The 19,435-nt window shown below is 30.9% G+C and overlaps 1 protein-coding gene across 4 annotated transcripts in view; it reads right to left on the bottom strand.

The window, feature by feature from the left end:
* Positions 1-19,435, bottom strand: part of Glut4EF (Glucose transporter 4 enhancer factor) — a 162,476-nt gene that overhangs the window by 101,763 nt on the left and 41,278 nt on the right. For all 4 annotated transcript variants that reach the window (XM_076398218.1, XM_076398220.1, XM_076398219.1 and 1 more), the window contains exon 2: positions 38-207. In XM_076398218.1, coding sequence (XP_076254333.1) covers positions 38-207 — 170 coding nt within the window. The remainder of the gene's footprint in view (positions 1-37; positions 208-19,435) is intronic.

Here is a 19,435-nt window from a genome sequence, read left to right as displayed (position 1 = left end):
TATAATAACCGGATAATAGTATAATTCTTATAATTACCCATGATGGGACGAAGCTGGAACTTCAATAGTATGGGAAGCAGTTCTTTTTCTGTCACCTGCCATATCAGCTAGTCTGGCAAAATCGGTATCCTGATCAGCCAATCTGGCAGACTTTCTCGATTCCAACAATCTAACTTCTTCTAACTTCTTCTGAACTTCAAATGGGGCCTGTAAAATAAAACAGTCTAAATTCAATGTTGTGCTTAATAATTTTTCTTTCTTTATATCTTTATCTCAAACAAAAATTTAATTTTTATTATTATTACTTATTAAACCTTTTTTATCTCCGATTTGTTTTGCCATCATAACGTCATTCTAACAATATATTATGTATAGTTCTTCTATAGAGTATACTCAGACTAGAATATTTTATAGCTCTTTTCAAACAATACTCCTGTATTGTCTTCATGAAACGAAATGGTAGGTCACGTTATATACATGTACACACATGTATTCACACTTTATATTACATTATATCTAAATTAACTTCGTATTCAAACAATTAATAATAACCTTGTTACTATATGAGTCACAAATGATTACTTCATCTTTGTTTGAAAAATACATTATTTGTAATGAATTTTGTAATCCTTCTTATTCAATAAACTACAAAAGGTCTTTTTATAAAATTTTTTATTTAAGTGACGCTGTGTTTGCGTAATATGTTTACATAGTAAAAGTGAGGAAGATATGCATTCATTTCAAATTAAAGTTATATATTCAATTTGTGTCGTTTGTTCCCACACATTGGTATTTACTGAAACAGCTGCAAGGACGCAAATACTAACCGTAATAAAAAAAAACTGGATTGACCTCGAAGATCGTGGTTAATGAAAACGATTAAATTGCCATTTGTATAAACTGAAAACTAAAGGTCGAATTGTCGGTGTTTATCTTAAAACTTAGAAAACAATAACGCAGACAAAACAAATATTTATATAGCTTTCGATAAATTATCATCAATATTAATTATTTATCTTAACGAAATATATCAAACATTAGGGTGTGCAACAAGACAAAGGAAATTTAATAAATCTGATAACAAAGATTTTGTTTCATAAATATATCAACTCACTTCAATTGATGGACACATACAATATAGTACCGGGAGATAATATATTTTATCGGAGATGGCAAAAAATACCAATATTTTAAGTTTTAAGGAATATAACATGCACGGAACTACCACAGTGTCGTTCAAAAGTTTGGAAGCAATAAGGTAATTTAAAAAAAAAACCACAATAGAACGGATAAATCAATGAATTATTACACGAAAATCTTAATTAAAACTTAGGCTAATATTTGGTTAAAGCTAATTAAGTATATTCAATACAAATACAAAATATTGAAGAATAGATTTTTCGTTACATTTTCTCTTCGTTAAAATGGCTATTTTTTTAATTTTTAACTACTTGTTCACAAAATTTACTCATTCTTTTTATTAACATATTGAGTACTCGGAATCCAGTGTGTTCCATTCACTTTGTAAGTAATTCCATGGCTGTTCTGAGCTCGACGGATATCGATTATTCACTTTTTAATAAGTTCACCTTATAATAATTCGATAGGAGAGGTCTGGCGATTGAGATGGCCATTTAATTATCTGCAAAATATTTTCGTTTTTGCTCTAGGAACCCCTGGAATAATTTTGATAAATTAGGGTCATCGTTTTGTTGAGAAACAAAACTTCGAAATTCAATCTCATGTAGATTCATACTTGAAGGAATTGTAACTCCAAATCATCAGTCTACTGTAACTATGCTTAGCAATCTGTATAGTTTTTGTGAAACCCGTTTGCATACACGTCTATAGAATACTTTCAAGTTCTTCCACTCCAGTCCGCTTCTCTTATGAGTAGTGGTTAATCTTAGTTTATTAAATTCTGCTATGCATCCTCTCTAGTCAATAGACCGTAAACGTCTCTTTATAGTAACTTTTTCTTTTTGATTTTATGTAAATTTGAATGATTGACATGTGGTAATATTTGTGGTTATAAAATATGTGTGCTAGTCTTCTGGCAAATGAAGGGGCATTTTTATTTTATTCATTAGTTATTTGTCCAGGTTTAAACCGCGAATATATCAACATAGTAGTAAAAAGTCTTGTTAATTATATATAATTAAATCGCAAAAAGATTGTGAGCAGTGTTTCCAGGGAAAGTAAAAGACTACCTGTCGTATTCACTGATTATATATGACCTGGCTGAACCGAATGTTTTATATACTGTCATAAAGGGTCACTAATCCCTTGAATTTTTAGTGACTGAATCTACTGTTTATTTGGACTTCCAATCATAGATATCGACATTAAGCCTACATGCCAACTGATTAGTAACTTGCACTAGCCTCATATCCGAGCCATCATAAACACAGAACTCGTGATCACCACTGCAACCTTTGACTACCGAGCCGTCTGCACTGCCTTTATGGAAGAACTGATGGATAGCAGTGGATAATATTCTTTTTGAAAATAATAATGCATACAATTGTTCTCAATAAAAACTTAAATGTACAACAAAAATTAAATTGTTATATATTGTAATATGGCTAAGTTAAATATCTATTACAAAATAATTAATAGAAGTAATTATCATAATGGGTAACTATAAGAAAAATACGTAAAAAGAAAATTGAGAATAATACAACGTAATTAGGAAAGTACTTGAAATGAAATTAGGTTCATCAGGCAGATAAATACTTAAACGAATGAAAGCATAGAATAAATGACAAATAGATAATACCTCATTAGAAAGGCTCGTAAAATGGTAATAATTACAACCCTGTAGTATCATGTAGTGTACAAAAACGACTAGATCTAGAAGTAGATCTATTAAAAACACATATAATTATTTTTCCAAAAAAAATAAACTAAGATAAGCCAGGCAATTTTAGGTGATTTGATTTCTAATTTGCATAATATTTTTTGAATTCTTTATAATCATTCGATAATTTTTTCCATTAATTATGAATATATATTACCTGTAAATAAGTGTACCGAGATATGGATAATAAAATCAGCAAAAGTAAAGCATTGTATACTTTAATTAGCATAAAATCAAAATTCCCATCCACTATTATATATAAATAAAAATAAGTATATTGGAGTGAATCAAAGTGATATTAAACTCAAACAAGTTGAAATGAACATATGAAAAGGGAAAGAAAAGAACTCGAATTAATATAAACAAATATGTATTCGTTAATTAAGTATTAAAGCATACATGCAGGATATAAAGATGTTTGCTACAAGACATGAGGAAAAAATCCTTGTTAAAGTCGAAAAGTATTGAAACTCTTGGACCACATTCACTTAGGACGTAGACTCAAGAGAACTAAACCATTTGACTTTATCTAGTACTAATTACCAAAAATAAAGTGGATATTTGAGATTTATATGAAGACGCTGGATTTATGAAGATTTCTAAAGATTGAAATCAATTATGCGAAAATATCAGTTCAACAAATCATTGCAGGAACGTGGATTGAACATAAAATAAAATAACGCAAAAGTCAAATAAAAAACGTGACTACGTCATCAAACATACGATACATGGATTCAAATCAATGGATCATTAACATATATTTTAATACATATATATGACAAAGCTGAATATTTACGATTAGCTTATTGTAAATTGTTGAAATAGAAAGTAGAATATGTTAGAATTAATATTGAATTATGAACTATTTGGGACAATAAACAGCACTAAAAATTGTTTTTAAAAAATATCCTTATTCATATACTCGTACTAAATAGAGGAAATTGATAAACTTGAGATGAATGTTATCTAAAATAGTATAATAATTGAATATAATAAATTATTAGCCCATAAAATATTTTATGCTATTAACACTATTAAGATTTTATAGTTAATCAGAGTTTGAAAAATAAATTGTGGAAATTATATTAGAGAACATCCAAATAAATCTGTTAAAAATCTCGAAAATTGTTTATTTTACTAGCCAAGTTTGTAAGTCAACAAATAAATACGACCAACTAAAAAAAAAACACGAAGTCTAAACGTGGAAAATCCTTTAAAATTGTACAGTTTTTCTAACAGTAATATTACGTAAAGCTATATGGCAAAAAATGTCTAGGTTCTAACGTACAAAGCTAAATAAAATATTCAAATTTGATTCATAAAATAGACAGAGATTAAATTACAGTTACTTAATTCTTGAGGACCCGAAATGGAGTTAAGTTATACAGGTTTAGATGCCGTTAACCCGACTACTAGACTACACCACGAATGGTTTCGGTTTGTAGTCATATTAGTCGTGTAGATTCCCATTCGTAAAAATTATTTCAGTAAATATTAAAGTTTTGATTATTCAGTATTTGATTTATCACCTAACCTATATCTAACCTTTTTCTCTTTTCAATGAAATAATTAAAATTTTTGCTCTAATGAGTTATGCTATTAAGTTATTCAATGCGCTCATTCATTATCATTTGTGATACTTTTAGGGTTTATTGTCGCAAAGCAGGATTACAAATACGTGCCCCATTTACCAAATACACATTAACATTTCGATTGATACCTTTTTCAGTAGTATACACTATAGAAATGCTAATACCATATTTGCATTGAGTCGTAATTAATCATTGGTGGATTATTTACATAATATAAGTATTAATGCAGCTACTTTTCAATCCGACATTTTATTAGCATCACAGTATTGTCTTACGTCTAATACAAACAATGTAACAACTCTCATTCAGAACGTATTTAAATCCAGCTTGCATATTTAAACTAGCCTGGGGACCGTTGAAATTAGCATCGACAGTTTGAAGTCTACCAAACGAGAATCACAGATTTTTCTTACATTTATATTACTGTTATTGCATTTTAAAATCGACTTTCTACTTACATCGTCTGCATTTATATTACTTCGGTGCGTCTTGTCGTGCAAGAATCATTAGAAAATGTCTTAAAATCAAGTGAATTGAGGTACCTTATGCGCTCTTTTAACCAATGGATTTTAGAACTTTAGTATTAAAATTCTATCTATTGAATTTATATCTATTGAAAACCCAACTCAAAATCTCGAAGAACTTGTTTCCTGACGTTTACTTATTATGGAAAAGATCCAAAATGAGGGATACCATAGGAACTGACTGAAAATTCTATTTCAATCCGTTCCAAAATCGCGATTTGGTTGCTTACCAGGCAAAAACAAATTCTGTAGCTTATTGTTACTGGTACTAAAAGGGATACCATGGGATATATTTCTTACTAACTTCATGTCGAAGCCTTGCTTTTTCAGTAAGTGTCATTTCGTCAAAGTGTGAACAAAAATTGTTTTCAGTACGTTAAAAATGTTTGAATTGGTACCAAATATATCGCATTTAAGAGATTAATTTACTTTTCGGTTCGGTTAAGTTTTACTCTTTAGTTCAATTTGAAGATCATGGAAAGCTGTGAATCGAAGCTTACGGCAACCATGCTTCATCGATTTCAATATGTGTTTCGACGTTTTAAAGGTGGTGATTGAACACTGAAGACAAAAAGCGCTCCACAGCGCCCAAAAAAAATGAAGGCAAGGATTTGAATCGACATTTCCATTCGACTGAAGAATATGGGAATGATCCAAAAGCTTGGATATTTTCTATTGTATGAATTGTAGCCAAGAGACATTGAAAGGCGTTTGGAAATATGTGAAATGCGACTTCATTGTTACTGGTGATGAAAAGTGAATCCAATGCCATATCAAAACCGAATATCCATTTCAAGATAATGCTCTGTATATAGTGGGATCAGCTTGGTGTGGTATATTATGAGATACTAAAATCCAATGAAACCATTAATGGGGATCGCTATCGACTCTAATTAATGCATTTGTGCCGAGAATTGCGCGAAAACGGCCAGAATACGAGCAAGGGTACAATAATTTAATTCCTCAGCATGTCAACGCTCGACTACATGTTGCAAAAACAGTAAACTTAAACATTAAAATGGGAAGTGCTACCCCATGCTCCCTATTTTTTAGCAATAGAGTATGCTCCTTCTGATTACTACTTGTTCCGAAACTAGTCCTAATCTGTCTGAACAGCACTTCACTTCTAATGAAGATACTGGGCCAATTCATACTAAAAAAATCCTTTAAAACTCATTTATAGGCCTAATATCGAATATCATTTGCTTTTTTTGATACAAGATAATATCAAAATACTCAATAAAATATAAAAAGAAAATGAATTCCTGAAATTATTCACATTTCCTTGAAAATATTAATTTCAAAATTTAAAAAAATATATAAATTTTAAAATGTTCAGGGTTTACTATATATATCATCAGTTATGCAATATTTATACAGACTTAAGTAATATATAAGCAAACTTGCCAATTCGCTATTATTATGTTACTTGTATTAGTGACTTAAAAGAGCAATTCAATGAAAGGGTAGTAAAATTGTACGTAAAACACCGAAACATTTTAAAACACTATTTGTAGGCGTGTAACTCTTACTACATCAAAACAAACCGTAGTCGTCGGAATGTTTGACTGGAAAATAAACATTATATTTAAACATCATCCAGACCTCGCTATTATGTATTATGAAAACATGACCGGATTGCGTGAGCCAAAAACTGTATCTAAATCGATTTGATAACTTTAACCTTCAATCTACAAATATGAATTTTCAGGATGCTTTACTGATATATTAACGACACGAAAAAAGTCATCAAATAAAAATAATTCGATATGTTATAACAGTTGAATGCAAATACATTTTACGTTATTAAATTCTACAGGCCTATACCAATAATATTGATTATTTATAATGTAATTATTTTCATTTGTTTTTTAGATTATTTCCTGTTGAATTTGTCGTGAAACTTTTAAGTAATTTTTGATATATTAAAAAATTGACTCAAACGATATTATATTTAAAAAATTTGTGGCTTTTCTAGAAATAATTAATTACAGTATTCTAAAATAAAATGGAAATAGTGAAAAGATATTTTACGTTATTAAATTCTACAGGCCTATACCAATAATATTGATTATTTATAATGTAATTATTTTCATTTGTTTTTTAGATTATTTCCTGTTGAATTTGTCGTGAAACTTTTAAGTAATTTTTGATATTTTAAAAAATTGACTCAAACGATATTATATTTAAAAAATTTGTAGCTTTTCTAGAAATAATTAATTACAGTAGTCTAAAATAAAATGGAAATAGTGAAAAAATATTTTACTTTATTAAATTCCATAGGTCTAAACCAATAATACTGATTATTTATAATGTAATTATTTTCATTTGTTTTTTTTTAGATTATTTCGTGTTGAATTTGTTGTGAAACCTTTAAGTAATTTTTGATATATTAAAAAATTGACTCAAACGATATTATATTTATACAAAAGATTATTATATTTAAAAAATTTGTAGCTTTTCTAGAAATAAGCAATTACAGTATTCTAAATTAAAATGGAAATAGTGAAAAAATATTTTACGTTATTAAATTCGATAGGCCTAAACCAATAATATTGATTATTTGATTGACTGAAAGATTATATTTAAAAATGATGTAACTTTTCTAGAAATAATTAAGTAGAGTATTCTAAAATAAAACATAAATAGTGAAGATATATTGCAGTCAATATATTTAGCAAAGCTCTAATAATTTATAATTACCATCACAAATTAATTGCTTAAAATTGTTTGAAACTTAAAACTAAATATACGTACTTAAACATACGTACCAATTCGTCCTTCCACCAAAAGAAGATTATTTAATTAGATTGAACTTCTTATAAAAATATTAAATTATATTAGGATGTATTTACTGTGTTATGGAAAGAAAACCTTTATAATCTTATATGCTAAGTAACATACCAATGGAAGTCTTATTAATTGCGTATATTAGTTTCATTCAGATACAATTAAATTTCTATCGAAAACATTACCCTTTGATGGGGGTTTCCCAGATGAAGGAACCATCTGGTTTATATGGGTGAGGTAGAATGGACTCGTGGACCCTTTCTAAATAGGTCTTTATGGCTACTCTGAACATATAAGTAAGGGCGATTTGACACAAACACGTCAATTTCAGCTGATGATATATGAATAGAATAGTGAAATAGAAATTATGAATTACGTAAAATATGTATTAAACAGTTCAGAACAGATGATTGTATATATACAGCTCTTAATTTGATAAGCTTTGGAAGCTGAACATGATACCCTAAAATTAAAAAAAGATTGTGTCTTACGATGATTCCATTAGCAATGCGCAAGACCCAAATCGGTGGTTTCTCAAGAACACGTCATCTTTCCTTTGCTTTTGAATAAAGTAGTAGATGCAATAATACGAAAAGTATTTAAAAAAAGACATAGCGTTCAATATGATGCTACAAACTTGTTCACTGATTTGCATCCAGTTAAAACAAGTCCAGTGGTCCAACCTCTGGAGATCATCATCGATCATCTCTAAGATGGTGTATGTGAATTGAACTGTTGAACTGTATTTATATTTTTAATAATATAATAAATTTTTAATTTAATAAAATAAATAAAATATTTTTAATAAATAATTTTTCTAATTATTCATTAAATCAAATATTTGATAAATGTATATTTTTCTTGGAATAATTTAGTAACTGTCTAAACAAGCAACCAGTTTTTGCTTTTGCTATTTTTATTGCAGTCCTTTTCAAATTTCATTTTATCAAGGTTGATGAAACATGTGCGTAATAAGAGTGCGTGTCATTTTGATAAATCAATATTTTTTTAAGAGCTGTTAAATCACAAAAATAATATAAATAAGTAAGAATATGGTACCTTGAAGATAATAATAACAATACACAAAGATTCACCACGCAATTTAAACAGTGCTACGTCGACGCTTTGTATGTAAAATAAACAGATACAAAACTAAAATGTCAGTCATACAATCAAGGTCATGTTCTCTAAAATAAAAAATATACATGTCGTGTCTGTGCCAAATATCTGAAGGCGATTGAGACAATGAAACCTAACATTTGTAATGGTTTGTAGAAGTATCATCAGTACAACTTTATCTTTAGAGGAATATAAGTATTGATTTCATTGTTTATTCATTGTTCATTATTATTCTTTTATGGCATATGTCATGCTGATGTGAAGGATGGTTTAATTGCATTGTGAATAGTATTTTTGAAAAGTAAAAAAAATATTCTTGTCCAACAATTCAATTCTATTCCAATATCCTACTGCAGTTTAACAAATCTACTTTTAAGTGTTTGCTTAGTATTAATGAGTTAAATTTAATGACTATTTCAATAAATAACATAACAAGCAATTATAATTCAAAGCAATAGGAAGAATAACTTGCAGTAGGATTAAATGTCACTCAAACAATAAATTTATAGTCACAGCAGTGGTTTGGAAAAAATGAGAATGAATAGTATATAATGGACGATGGAAAATGTATCTATTTTCATAATTTTATGATGTCAAAATGTATATGAGATAAGAAGGAAACTATAATACGATTGACAGCAAAAATAATCAAAATCCCATAGTATTATCGTTAAGTCATAATCGCTGCATTAACTCATTCACTGTATTCATTGATCCTTGTGACTATTACTTGTTTGAGACTTCTACAAAACATTATTTCAATTTTTTACCACTTCCTGCCAAAGAAAATCCAGAATCCAGTAAATGAATTATACTCGATATTTTGGTGCGCTTTTAGTTGTAAAAATAATTGCATAGTATAATATAGTTGTTGTACATACAATATGATATGATCAGAATACATATTCTGATCATGCTTCACTGAAAAGGTATTTATTGAGAAAAATTATTACAATATATGTTAATCAAAATATGTTTCATAACTTTCTGCAATTTCCCGCTTTGCTGGCAATGCAGCTATTATATATCCAAATAACGATATTGCTTTAACAGCAATCATCCATCCATTTTAGCCATTCTTCAACATTTCGAAACTGCAATTCACTAAAATAATATTCGAAACGCTGGTTCAATAGAGTCAATAATAAGGCATAACCCGAAGGACCATGAATGCCTTTTTGTCTGACAATTCTATCCATCTTGAAGGACTACGTTGAATTACTTTATGTAATTCATAAAATAATAATCAGACGCTGGGTCAATAGGGTTAACTATAAGTCGTCCTGAACGATATCAGTGATTCACGAAACTGATTAAGGTAGCGTTTATGTCACACCCAATCTGAAAGTATACTATATCTGTCAATCACCTTTTCTTCGAACCAATAGCCAATTATAAGGGTTTTTCCCTTTTCCAAATAAGCTAGAGGACAGGCAGCGGCAATAAAATGTGGTCAAACACTAAAATATCATTATAAAGCTATAAAAGTGCAGATGCTATAAAAATTGTATTTAAGGAAATAAATATTAAGATATTGTAAACATATTACAACGTATGGCCAAGCATTGTCGCGTAAGAAGATAACTTCTATTCTAAATAACGTCTGTTACTAGGTATTGCTGATCTTTTTCGCAATAATGCCTTCATTTAGTTTTAGCATCTCGTAGCACAATACCTTGCTAATCCCATCCTATGCACATAAAGACGGTATGGCCATGAATAATCCGCTTCGGTGTTGATGGTTCTCCTGAAGTAATTCATAAAAGTATCTACCTGGGATTACTGTAATTTATCCACTTTTCATCACTAGTTACAATGCACCACGGAAAACTGTTCTTTTTTAACTGGCAAGTAATGAAACCCTGATCGAAATAGTTTGAAATGGCATTTTCAGTCAATTCGTGTGACATCCAAATGGCTAATGGTATTCTGAAACAGATTTATTCAAGCCGAGCAAAAAGGTCGAAAATTTGACAATTTTAAGCGTTCCATGATTACCGTCTCTGTACACTGAATAATTCAATAACCTCACAAGATCTTAAGATTTTACAGTTAAGTCATGTTACGTTAGTTACATACATTAATATTTTGCCTTTATACCAATATACATATTGCAGATCAAAATAGATACAAGCACCTAATACCTCTTATGACACAAAATTCAGTTAAAAATAAAGGCGATTAAAACAAACATGCATTATATAATATTTTCCAGCGTAGAATATATCATGTGATATCCCAACGCATCAATTTCGCATCATAAACATGCACAGATTTAACTCTGATTGCTTTCTATTAAGCCTTGATCGGTTACACATAATATGACCTCGGTAATAGTCAGGGCCAATTTAAATCTCATTTCAGTGAAAGTGAATTTTAAATACCATCTCAACCTTTACCCCAATCGATCGCTACTGCTCAACATGTCGCTAGACCTATTAACCTAGTTTGCACTGTTACTTGTTAAGACGATTAGCAAATAAAAAGTCTGCCATTGAAAATATATGTTTGTAAAATTAGAATATAAAAAATTTTCAGAAATCGATCAGTTGTAAAAAAGTATGAAAATATGTTAAATGAAACTTTTAAATGTACCAATTTGAAAGAAATTGTTACCACACCCGTTAGAGAGTAAAGCAAGTGTTACAACAACACACTAGTCTTTATTCCTTTGCTAAACGATTTGAATAGTAAAAGGTGAAATCGTGAAGATTTAAATAAAGAGGGAATTATTATATGAAGAGAGTTTAGGTTACGATATCTGTAAATTAATTTTGATAAAACAAAGAAACAGTGAAAATATACAAATAAATCAATGAAAATAGATATAGAGCAATAATCATTATTTTACTTATTACTAGTGGATACTAGATGTTATTTAGACCGCTAAGAAGGGATGCAGCAGAACTCAACTAACGACTATCATGAATTAACAGACCCTAAGTTAATAACCATCCGAACAGAATGTTATAAATGAAAGAAATGTAAACATTCATATCACAGTTATATTAATAGCTAGTATAATTAGCTTAAATTATCGTCTTCTCACTACCTGTTACATTACTAAGCTGTAGTTTCATCGTTTTCTGGATGCCCTGTACTTCTGAGATTTTTAATAATGATTCCCACTCTATTCATTTTTCAAACTGATACCCGCTTATTAACTTTTCTATCTTACATGTTCTTTTATTTTCGCTTCTTTCTCTATCTGTTATTCCAGTTAGTCTACGAACTACCATTATTTCGGTTATACGAGGGTCACTAATTATATTTCGGGAATTGACAACACTGTTGTCATGTGAGTTCATCTGACGGTTCCATCGTAAAATTTGACATATTTGAAAAGATACGTACTCAGAACATTTTGTCGTACGGACGCTATTTGTTTATTTTATATTTAGTTGAAATTTTCGTCTCGGCAAAAAAAATGGAACTGAATCGTGAACATTATCGTGCGATGATTTTTTACGATTTTCGACATGTATTATCACAACAAGAGTGCATTGATCAACTTAATTTGACTTTTGGCGATGAAGCTCCATCAAAAACCACCATCTAGCGCTGGTTTACTGAATTCAATCATGGTAGTATTTCGCTATCCGACGAGTTTCGTGAAGGTCGTCCAAAATCGGCTATTGTGTCAGAAAACAGCAATGCTGTGTGCGAAATGATTAAGCAAAATCATGTCATGTCACCTATTGTGAGATTGAGGCACCCCTAAGCATTAGTTTTACTAGCATACATGCGATTTTAAATGAACATTTAGCTGTGCGAAAGTTATGTTCGCGTTGGATCCCACACAATTTGACAATCGCAAAAAAGGCTCGTGTCGATTGATGCAAAGAAATGCTTAAGAAATTTAATAGCGGTGTTTCGAAAGACGATTATAAAAACGTGACAGGTGACGAATCATGGATATATTCGTATGAACCCGAAAGTATGCAGCAGTCGACTGTATGGGTTTTCCAAGATGAACCAAATCCAACAAAAATTGTTCGCACACAAAGCATTTCAAAGAAAATGGTGGCCTGTTTGTTCGGGAAAACTGGTCATATTGCAACAGTGCCTCCAGAGAATCGTAGAACAGTAAATTATGATTGGTACACAACCATTAGTTTGCCAGAAGTCTTCGGTGAAATAAGGAAAACAAACAAGAGACGCCAGATTGTTCTTCATCATGACAATGCGAGCTCTCACACATCGGCTCAAACAAGAGACTATTTGAGCACTCAAAACATCGAATTGATGGGTCATCCGCCGTACAGCCCTGATTTGGCACCCAATGACTTCTTTTTGTTCCTATCCGTGAAAAATAAACTGTATGGTCAACGATTTCCATCGCTCAAAGAAGCTGTTGACGCGTTCAAAAATCATGTTTTGAAGATACCTCAGTCGGAATGAAATAAGTGCTTTGAAAATTGGTTTAAGCGTATGCAAAAGTGTATCGATCATTGTGGCGAGTACTTTGAAAAACAATAAAAATATATTCGCAGCTGAACTATTTGTTTCTTTCCTATACCCGAAATATAAATAGTGACCCTCGTATTTAGTAGTTTTCGGTTTTCACTCTGTTGGGCCCAATCAATGCTTTAAATGAACACACATTTTACATTTTAAATTTGATTTCTATGTATTTCTTAATGTTGACATAAATTTAATCAAATTAAGTTGACAGTGCATTTAAATCGATCTAGTAATTGCTGCAGAACACCAGTATGGCGCACGGCAGTAATGTGTGGCATTCCATTCTGCATCCCTTCAGTAAACAGACATTTTTTGTTACTTTGTATTGTTTGTGTACGATGTTGAATAGGGCTAAGGAAAATCCTTTTGTCAAATGCCATGGCCCACAGTTAACCAATATATGAACCATCACTGATTTGCTCCATATATATTTTCTATGGTTTGGTGAGGTTATGTGGTATTTGTTTGTTATAAAGATGCCATATAACGTACTTTAGCTGCATATAATAGAACGCTTTTTCCAAAAAAATACCTATATACAGGTCTAGTAGTTGTATTCAACGGATTTTTCTGTTATCTGTCTTATGACAAAACTCTGCGTCTGAAATATTTCGGATCTAAATCCTTGCTGTTCAGCTGCTAAGAATATTAAGTTATTATTAAGAGATTTGTACCTCTGTAGTTTGAGGGCATTTTGTTATCTTCTTTTTTTTAAACATAAAATTAATTAATCTAATCGCTTATTATATGTTGGTAGAGGAAATCTCAAGAGAGATTTTATTTATTGTTATATCCACGTGTTATTTAATAAGCAGTCGGAAGAGAAATTGTGAAAAATGAGACCTATAATCGTCTACAAGAGCTTTTGTTTCGTGATTGTGCGTGTGGAACAGATACTATTACAATCTGACATCTGTAAACTTGAAGTATTGAAAATTCTTACTTAAGGCAAATTTTACTCCCACAGAAAACATGCCTCAAGATCATAGAGAACTATCTGAAGAATAGTCGAAGATTAACCTTGTCCGAGGTCAGATCGATTGTGACAGTTCGCAAAACGCCGGCGAGATTGGGTAAAGGATATTTGAAATCCTATGGCATCAATAGTAGTGCATGGTGCGTGGTTAACTCAGTCTAATATATTCTTCAGTAGCGGATGCTCCAAGAGATTCGATTTTAAAATTGAATTATTTTTGAACTGTTTAAATAATATTAAATTATTGTCTACATTTATACAATGTCTCAATAAATTTTAAAAAAATCTTATCGAATTATTCATTAAATCAAATATATAATAAATATATAATTTTCTTCTAATAATTTAGTAACTATCTAACTATTATGAAGCAAGCGACCAGTTTCTGCAATTTGCTATTATTGTTGCAGTTGTTTTCAAAGTTCATTTTATCAAGGTTGATGAAGCACGCACATAATAAGAATGCGTTTGTTTTGAATAAATGATTTTTTTAGGAGCTGTAAAATTAGAAGAACAATATAAATAAGAATGTGGTAGCTTGAACCTTATGATTCTTTGTATGTTTTGTTTGTGATTTTGTTTATTGTATATTTAAATATATTCTCCCCATATTTAAATAATTGATTTTAGAAATGCAATTTAATATATATTTTAAACACTAATAACATTTACATGTCAGAATATTAATTAATAAGCAGTCGGAAGAGAAAATGTCAAAATAACACAGGCAATCCGACATGGCCAGAACTAGAGTTCCAACTCGTAGATTTACAATTACAAACGAGAAATACGCCAGAGGCTGGCCTCATTACATCAGAGAACTGCAAAGGGTAATTTCAGATTTCATGCAAAAGAAATACTATTCATTTGTCTTTTTTTTTGTTCGTTTCAAATAAACTTCCAGCTACCTGATAACTCGGTACTTTCACCTATGTTCCTCCGGTCATCTGGCTTCCATTACACAGCCGACATGTTGTTTTTGCCTTTTGGCGGACGAATGATTTATTATTTCTGCTATTACGACTATCACTGGGCGTGTCTGGTTGTTCTCTGATATGCTGATTTGCTTTCAATAAATCGAAAGGGTGTTATTATCGTACATGGTATCCACGAAGATTAACGTTACCTTTATCTATTCGAGATATGATTTGAGGTTACTTCCAATGATATCTGGGTGTGGTCAGGTTACCTATTAGAAACGAATTATCTTTGACATTTTCAGGAAACGTCGTAATGTAACATTTCGTTTTATTGTACACCCGAACCATTATAAAATATTATCTATTAATAACACTTGCGCATCGGTGACAGGGCAAAGTACAGTTATACGACTGGGAACTACAAAGGAAGAGAAATATATTGACAAAATATACTTGAGGTTTTAGAGATAAAGCATGTTTTTATCTGTATGGTCTCAAATCATTGTGGTTTAGTGTCGAATTTGGTCTACATGTAAACAAATTGATAAGCGTGTCTACTCGTTGATGCGGATACGATAATACCACTCTATCAGTAACATATATGATTGTGCCATTTAAAAACGTGAGCTCTAAAGTTAATCTAAATAAAGATTATTAAAATATTCGAATAAAATGAAACAAAATTTTTAAATACGTTATTTACTGAATAGCCCTACACAAACACTTATTGATATTAAACAATGCATAACACTACGTGAGCTTAACGTGATATTGTTTTCATAGAATATAACGGTTAACAAGAATTTTAAATAATTTGGTTCAATGCAACTGAACTGTAATTTATTCCAGAAAAATATAATTGAATCAAGCACAAAAGCCATTTTAAAATAAAATAATAATACATAATGTATAATAAAGTACTTTTGAAATTTCTTTTAATTTTGTTTTACATAGTATTCAAAATGTGTAAGGTTTGCTAATAAAAAACAAACAGATATCTATCGGCCATTATGTATTTATTACATCACCATGAATTAATGCCAACTAGCAATTTGTATGTTTCAACCCCCTTAATGTCCAATCGTGGGTGGCGTTCCTCTTGATATCATCTTTTTTTGTCGCTTTCGACAATTTCATCGCCATTTCGCGACTATACTTGTGTGCTATAACATATATATACATAATAAATTAATGTAAAATATATGACAAAGTGTATATAGATAAAATCTGGCGTACAAATAACATTATATCGAAATATTATCGTTCAGAATGACAAGAGGTAAACAGTTAAACGATACAAAGGCAAACAATAATTGTTGAAAGTTAAGGGAACGATTCATATGAGTTAAACTTTATGATAATAACCAACCTCTCGTAGAAATGTTATCAACCAATAACTACTGTTGCCGACTAGAGTGTTCCAATAATAATTTAGTCCGAATCTTTTCCTTGTAGAAGAAAGACGATGGCAGTCGCTTAAAATGTGGAAGACAACGACTGTGGATTGGTCACAGAATTAACAGCTCCCTGGACATCAAGTGGCTGTGCGAGAAATCACAGTGTCCTAGCCTCAGCTGATTGAGTTGGAAACGGGTAGGGGGAACAGCAAGCAGCCTGAAAAGTCTTTTATTTCGAAGAGTTTAGTTAATCCATTCTCTAAGTCCCAGAGTGTTTGCACTGTGGTTCTGATCGATGTGGATACATATATGTTTTCGTAGACCTCGTAGCGGCATCTGCTTGTTCATTCCTAAGTATGCCAACGTGAGAGGGGATACACACTAGCACTAACATCAAATGAACAGTCAGCAAGAGTTATCACAGAAAACTTATAGAAATGGAAACTAGGGTATGACTGAACTTCCGTTCAAGGAAATTTTGAAGTGTAGTCTGAAAGGATCAGCCATTTTTCATATGGATGGGTCGACACATATTTTAATAACTAGTATATGGCGTATAATCAGTAGTAAGTATCGTGCCTTGTTCAGCGAGCCTGAATAGGCAGGTTTGCCCATTACATACAAAGGCACAACCAAGCCCTGTACTAGATTTAGAGCCATCAGTAGAAATGTGCCTATACTCTGGGAAGAGGGAGAGTAGCTAAAAAAAGTATGCTGTCTTGAAAGAGGGAGGGTGCTAGAATATAGACGGGCGGAAACAACTGTAAAAGAAGCCGTGATAGTTCAGGGGGGAAATTTGTGAAATCCTTTAATTTAAAAAAACATTAATTCACTTGGGTTTCATCATCATCTAGACACCTTAAGATGATTGTACCAATTATGTACGAGTGTGAGATTGTTTATCAATACTATAGTGGATGCAATTATGTAAAAAATATTTAAGAATAGATATGCCGTGTAGTATAATCTCATGTTTGTTTACGACAGCACTACATTTGATTATAGAAATACTGATGATTTGAGTATTAAATTTATTAGACTTAAAAAGATTAGATCACTAAATCTCAATGGCAACTGGCCAAAGTAATTGCAGGTTCAAGTAATTAGTTATTAAATTAGATAAAGTAATTAGTATTAATATAAGCGACAATGATGTACAATTGACAAACACATTCATAAACCGGTTTAAACATGTTTGTCACGTGAAGAGTGAACCAATTCCTCTTTAAAAAGTGAAGGAAAATGGAAGGAATATGCAATAGTCTGCACAAAAAGTCATTGATTAGGATCATAAACAACGAACTGAAGAATCCAATATCAACATGAGTTTATTGGCTGTGGACTAGAAAGCGCCAATTAGGGATCGGTGATGATAACTATTGTTTATTTAATTTTCTCACTTGGAGTTTTACAAAAGTGGTTATGAAACGTTCTTACTTACTTTAACATCTTATCTTAACATAATTACCTCACATAGATGCTTTTTTGTTGAGCATACTGCGTTTAGTTCTAATTCATTATTTTTTTTAAATAAATAGTTTCACCAAAAGTATATATTTCAAATTATTTTATTCTTTATTCTCATTTTCAATGTGATATCAATTTTTTTTTCTATATTTTAAAGTCTCCTTTTAACAACTAGGGGTTTATCTGGACTGGACCAACAGTTTAACGCGGGCTCCGAACCACGGTCCTCGGCATTAAGCCTACCGACTGGCGAGGTGGTCAACTTAGAAATCGTCCCAGAAGACATCCGGTCTTACCCAGCCTAGTTACTGGCGTGACTGGGATCATTTTCCTTGTCGGATTTTGCGCTCTTGCCTAGGACAATCACAAATATAATCCTGCCCCAGAGGGATTCGAACCCGCGATCACAACAGTAGGTAAACCGTCCTGTCGTCCTTTGCGCCAACCAAGCCGGCTCAAAATTATTTATTGAAAGTTTAAGTTCTAGCGCTCGGTGAGACGAGTTCCCCAGAGTCTTTTGTTTGAAATTCGATGTTCCTGATTTTTACATAAATAATAATTTCAAATATACAATACCTTAATTAAAATTAGATGTAATTACAGGAAACGAAGCAAATATTTGCTTAATCTTAAGTACCTGTCAGGCATTTTTATTAATTGTTAACTCAATTAATTGAAAATAATACAACAATTTGCATCAGCTATAAACAGACCTTGGAGTTCAAAACGTATAGTGATATTCAAACGCAGAGAGAAAAATGGCGCTTTAACCTTTTGCCAAATATTTTTTTTATCATTAACAGCAACAAATAATATCTCCAATCAAAACAGTTAGGTCGTTGAACTCAGTAACAATTTTGGTCTGCGACAAAAAACTTTCCGTATTCTAACATAATCATGCAATTAGAAAAAACTGCCACAGTTTGAACGATTAGATAAGTTACATTAATATAAAAGATAAAAATAGGAACAGATCCAGTGTGGTGCTTTGTATTGTTAGACCTGTTAATTGTCTAATTAACCTTGAGAGGTAATATCAGCAATCATAGATAAGGTAGTATCTTATAAAGTATACGAGGTTAGTATACGAAGTACTTGTACCTTACATATAAATGACGATTGTTTGAAAATATACTAACATAACTGTTGGCACCACAATGGCTATATTGATTAATAATCCCTTTATAAAACAATATTTCAATTTAAAAATCTTAGTCCACCCAATATTAAAGTCAAATTTGATTTTACTCCATAAAAGCTCCCTTTGCGTTAATATTTAAATAATTAAAACAAAATAAAACAAATAAATATTTAAAACAAATATCG

This window comes from Rhynchophorus ferrugineus, unplaced genomic scaffold, assembly GCF_030347505.1.
Source record: "Rhynchophorus ferrugineus isolate W39M unplaced genomic scaffold, kcgeb_rfMv2 rfM3, whole genome shotgun sequence".
Lineage (NCBI taxonomy): Eukaryota > Metazoa > Arthropoda > Insecta > Coleoptera > Curculionidae > Rhynchophorus > Rhynchophorus ferrugineus.
This window is presented reverse-complemented; position numbering and strand designations above follow the sequence as displayed.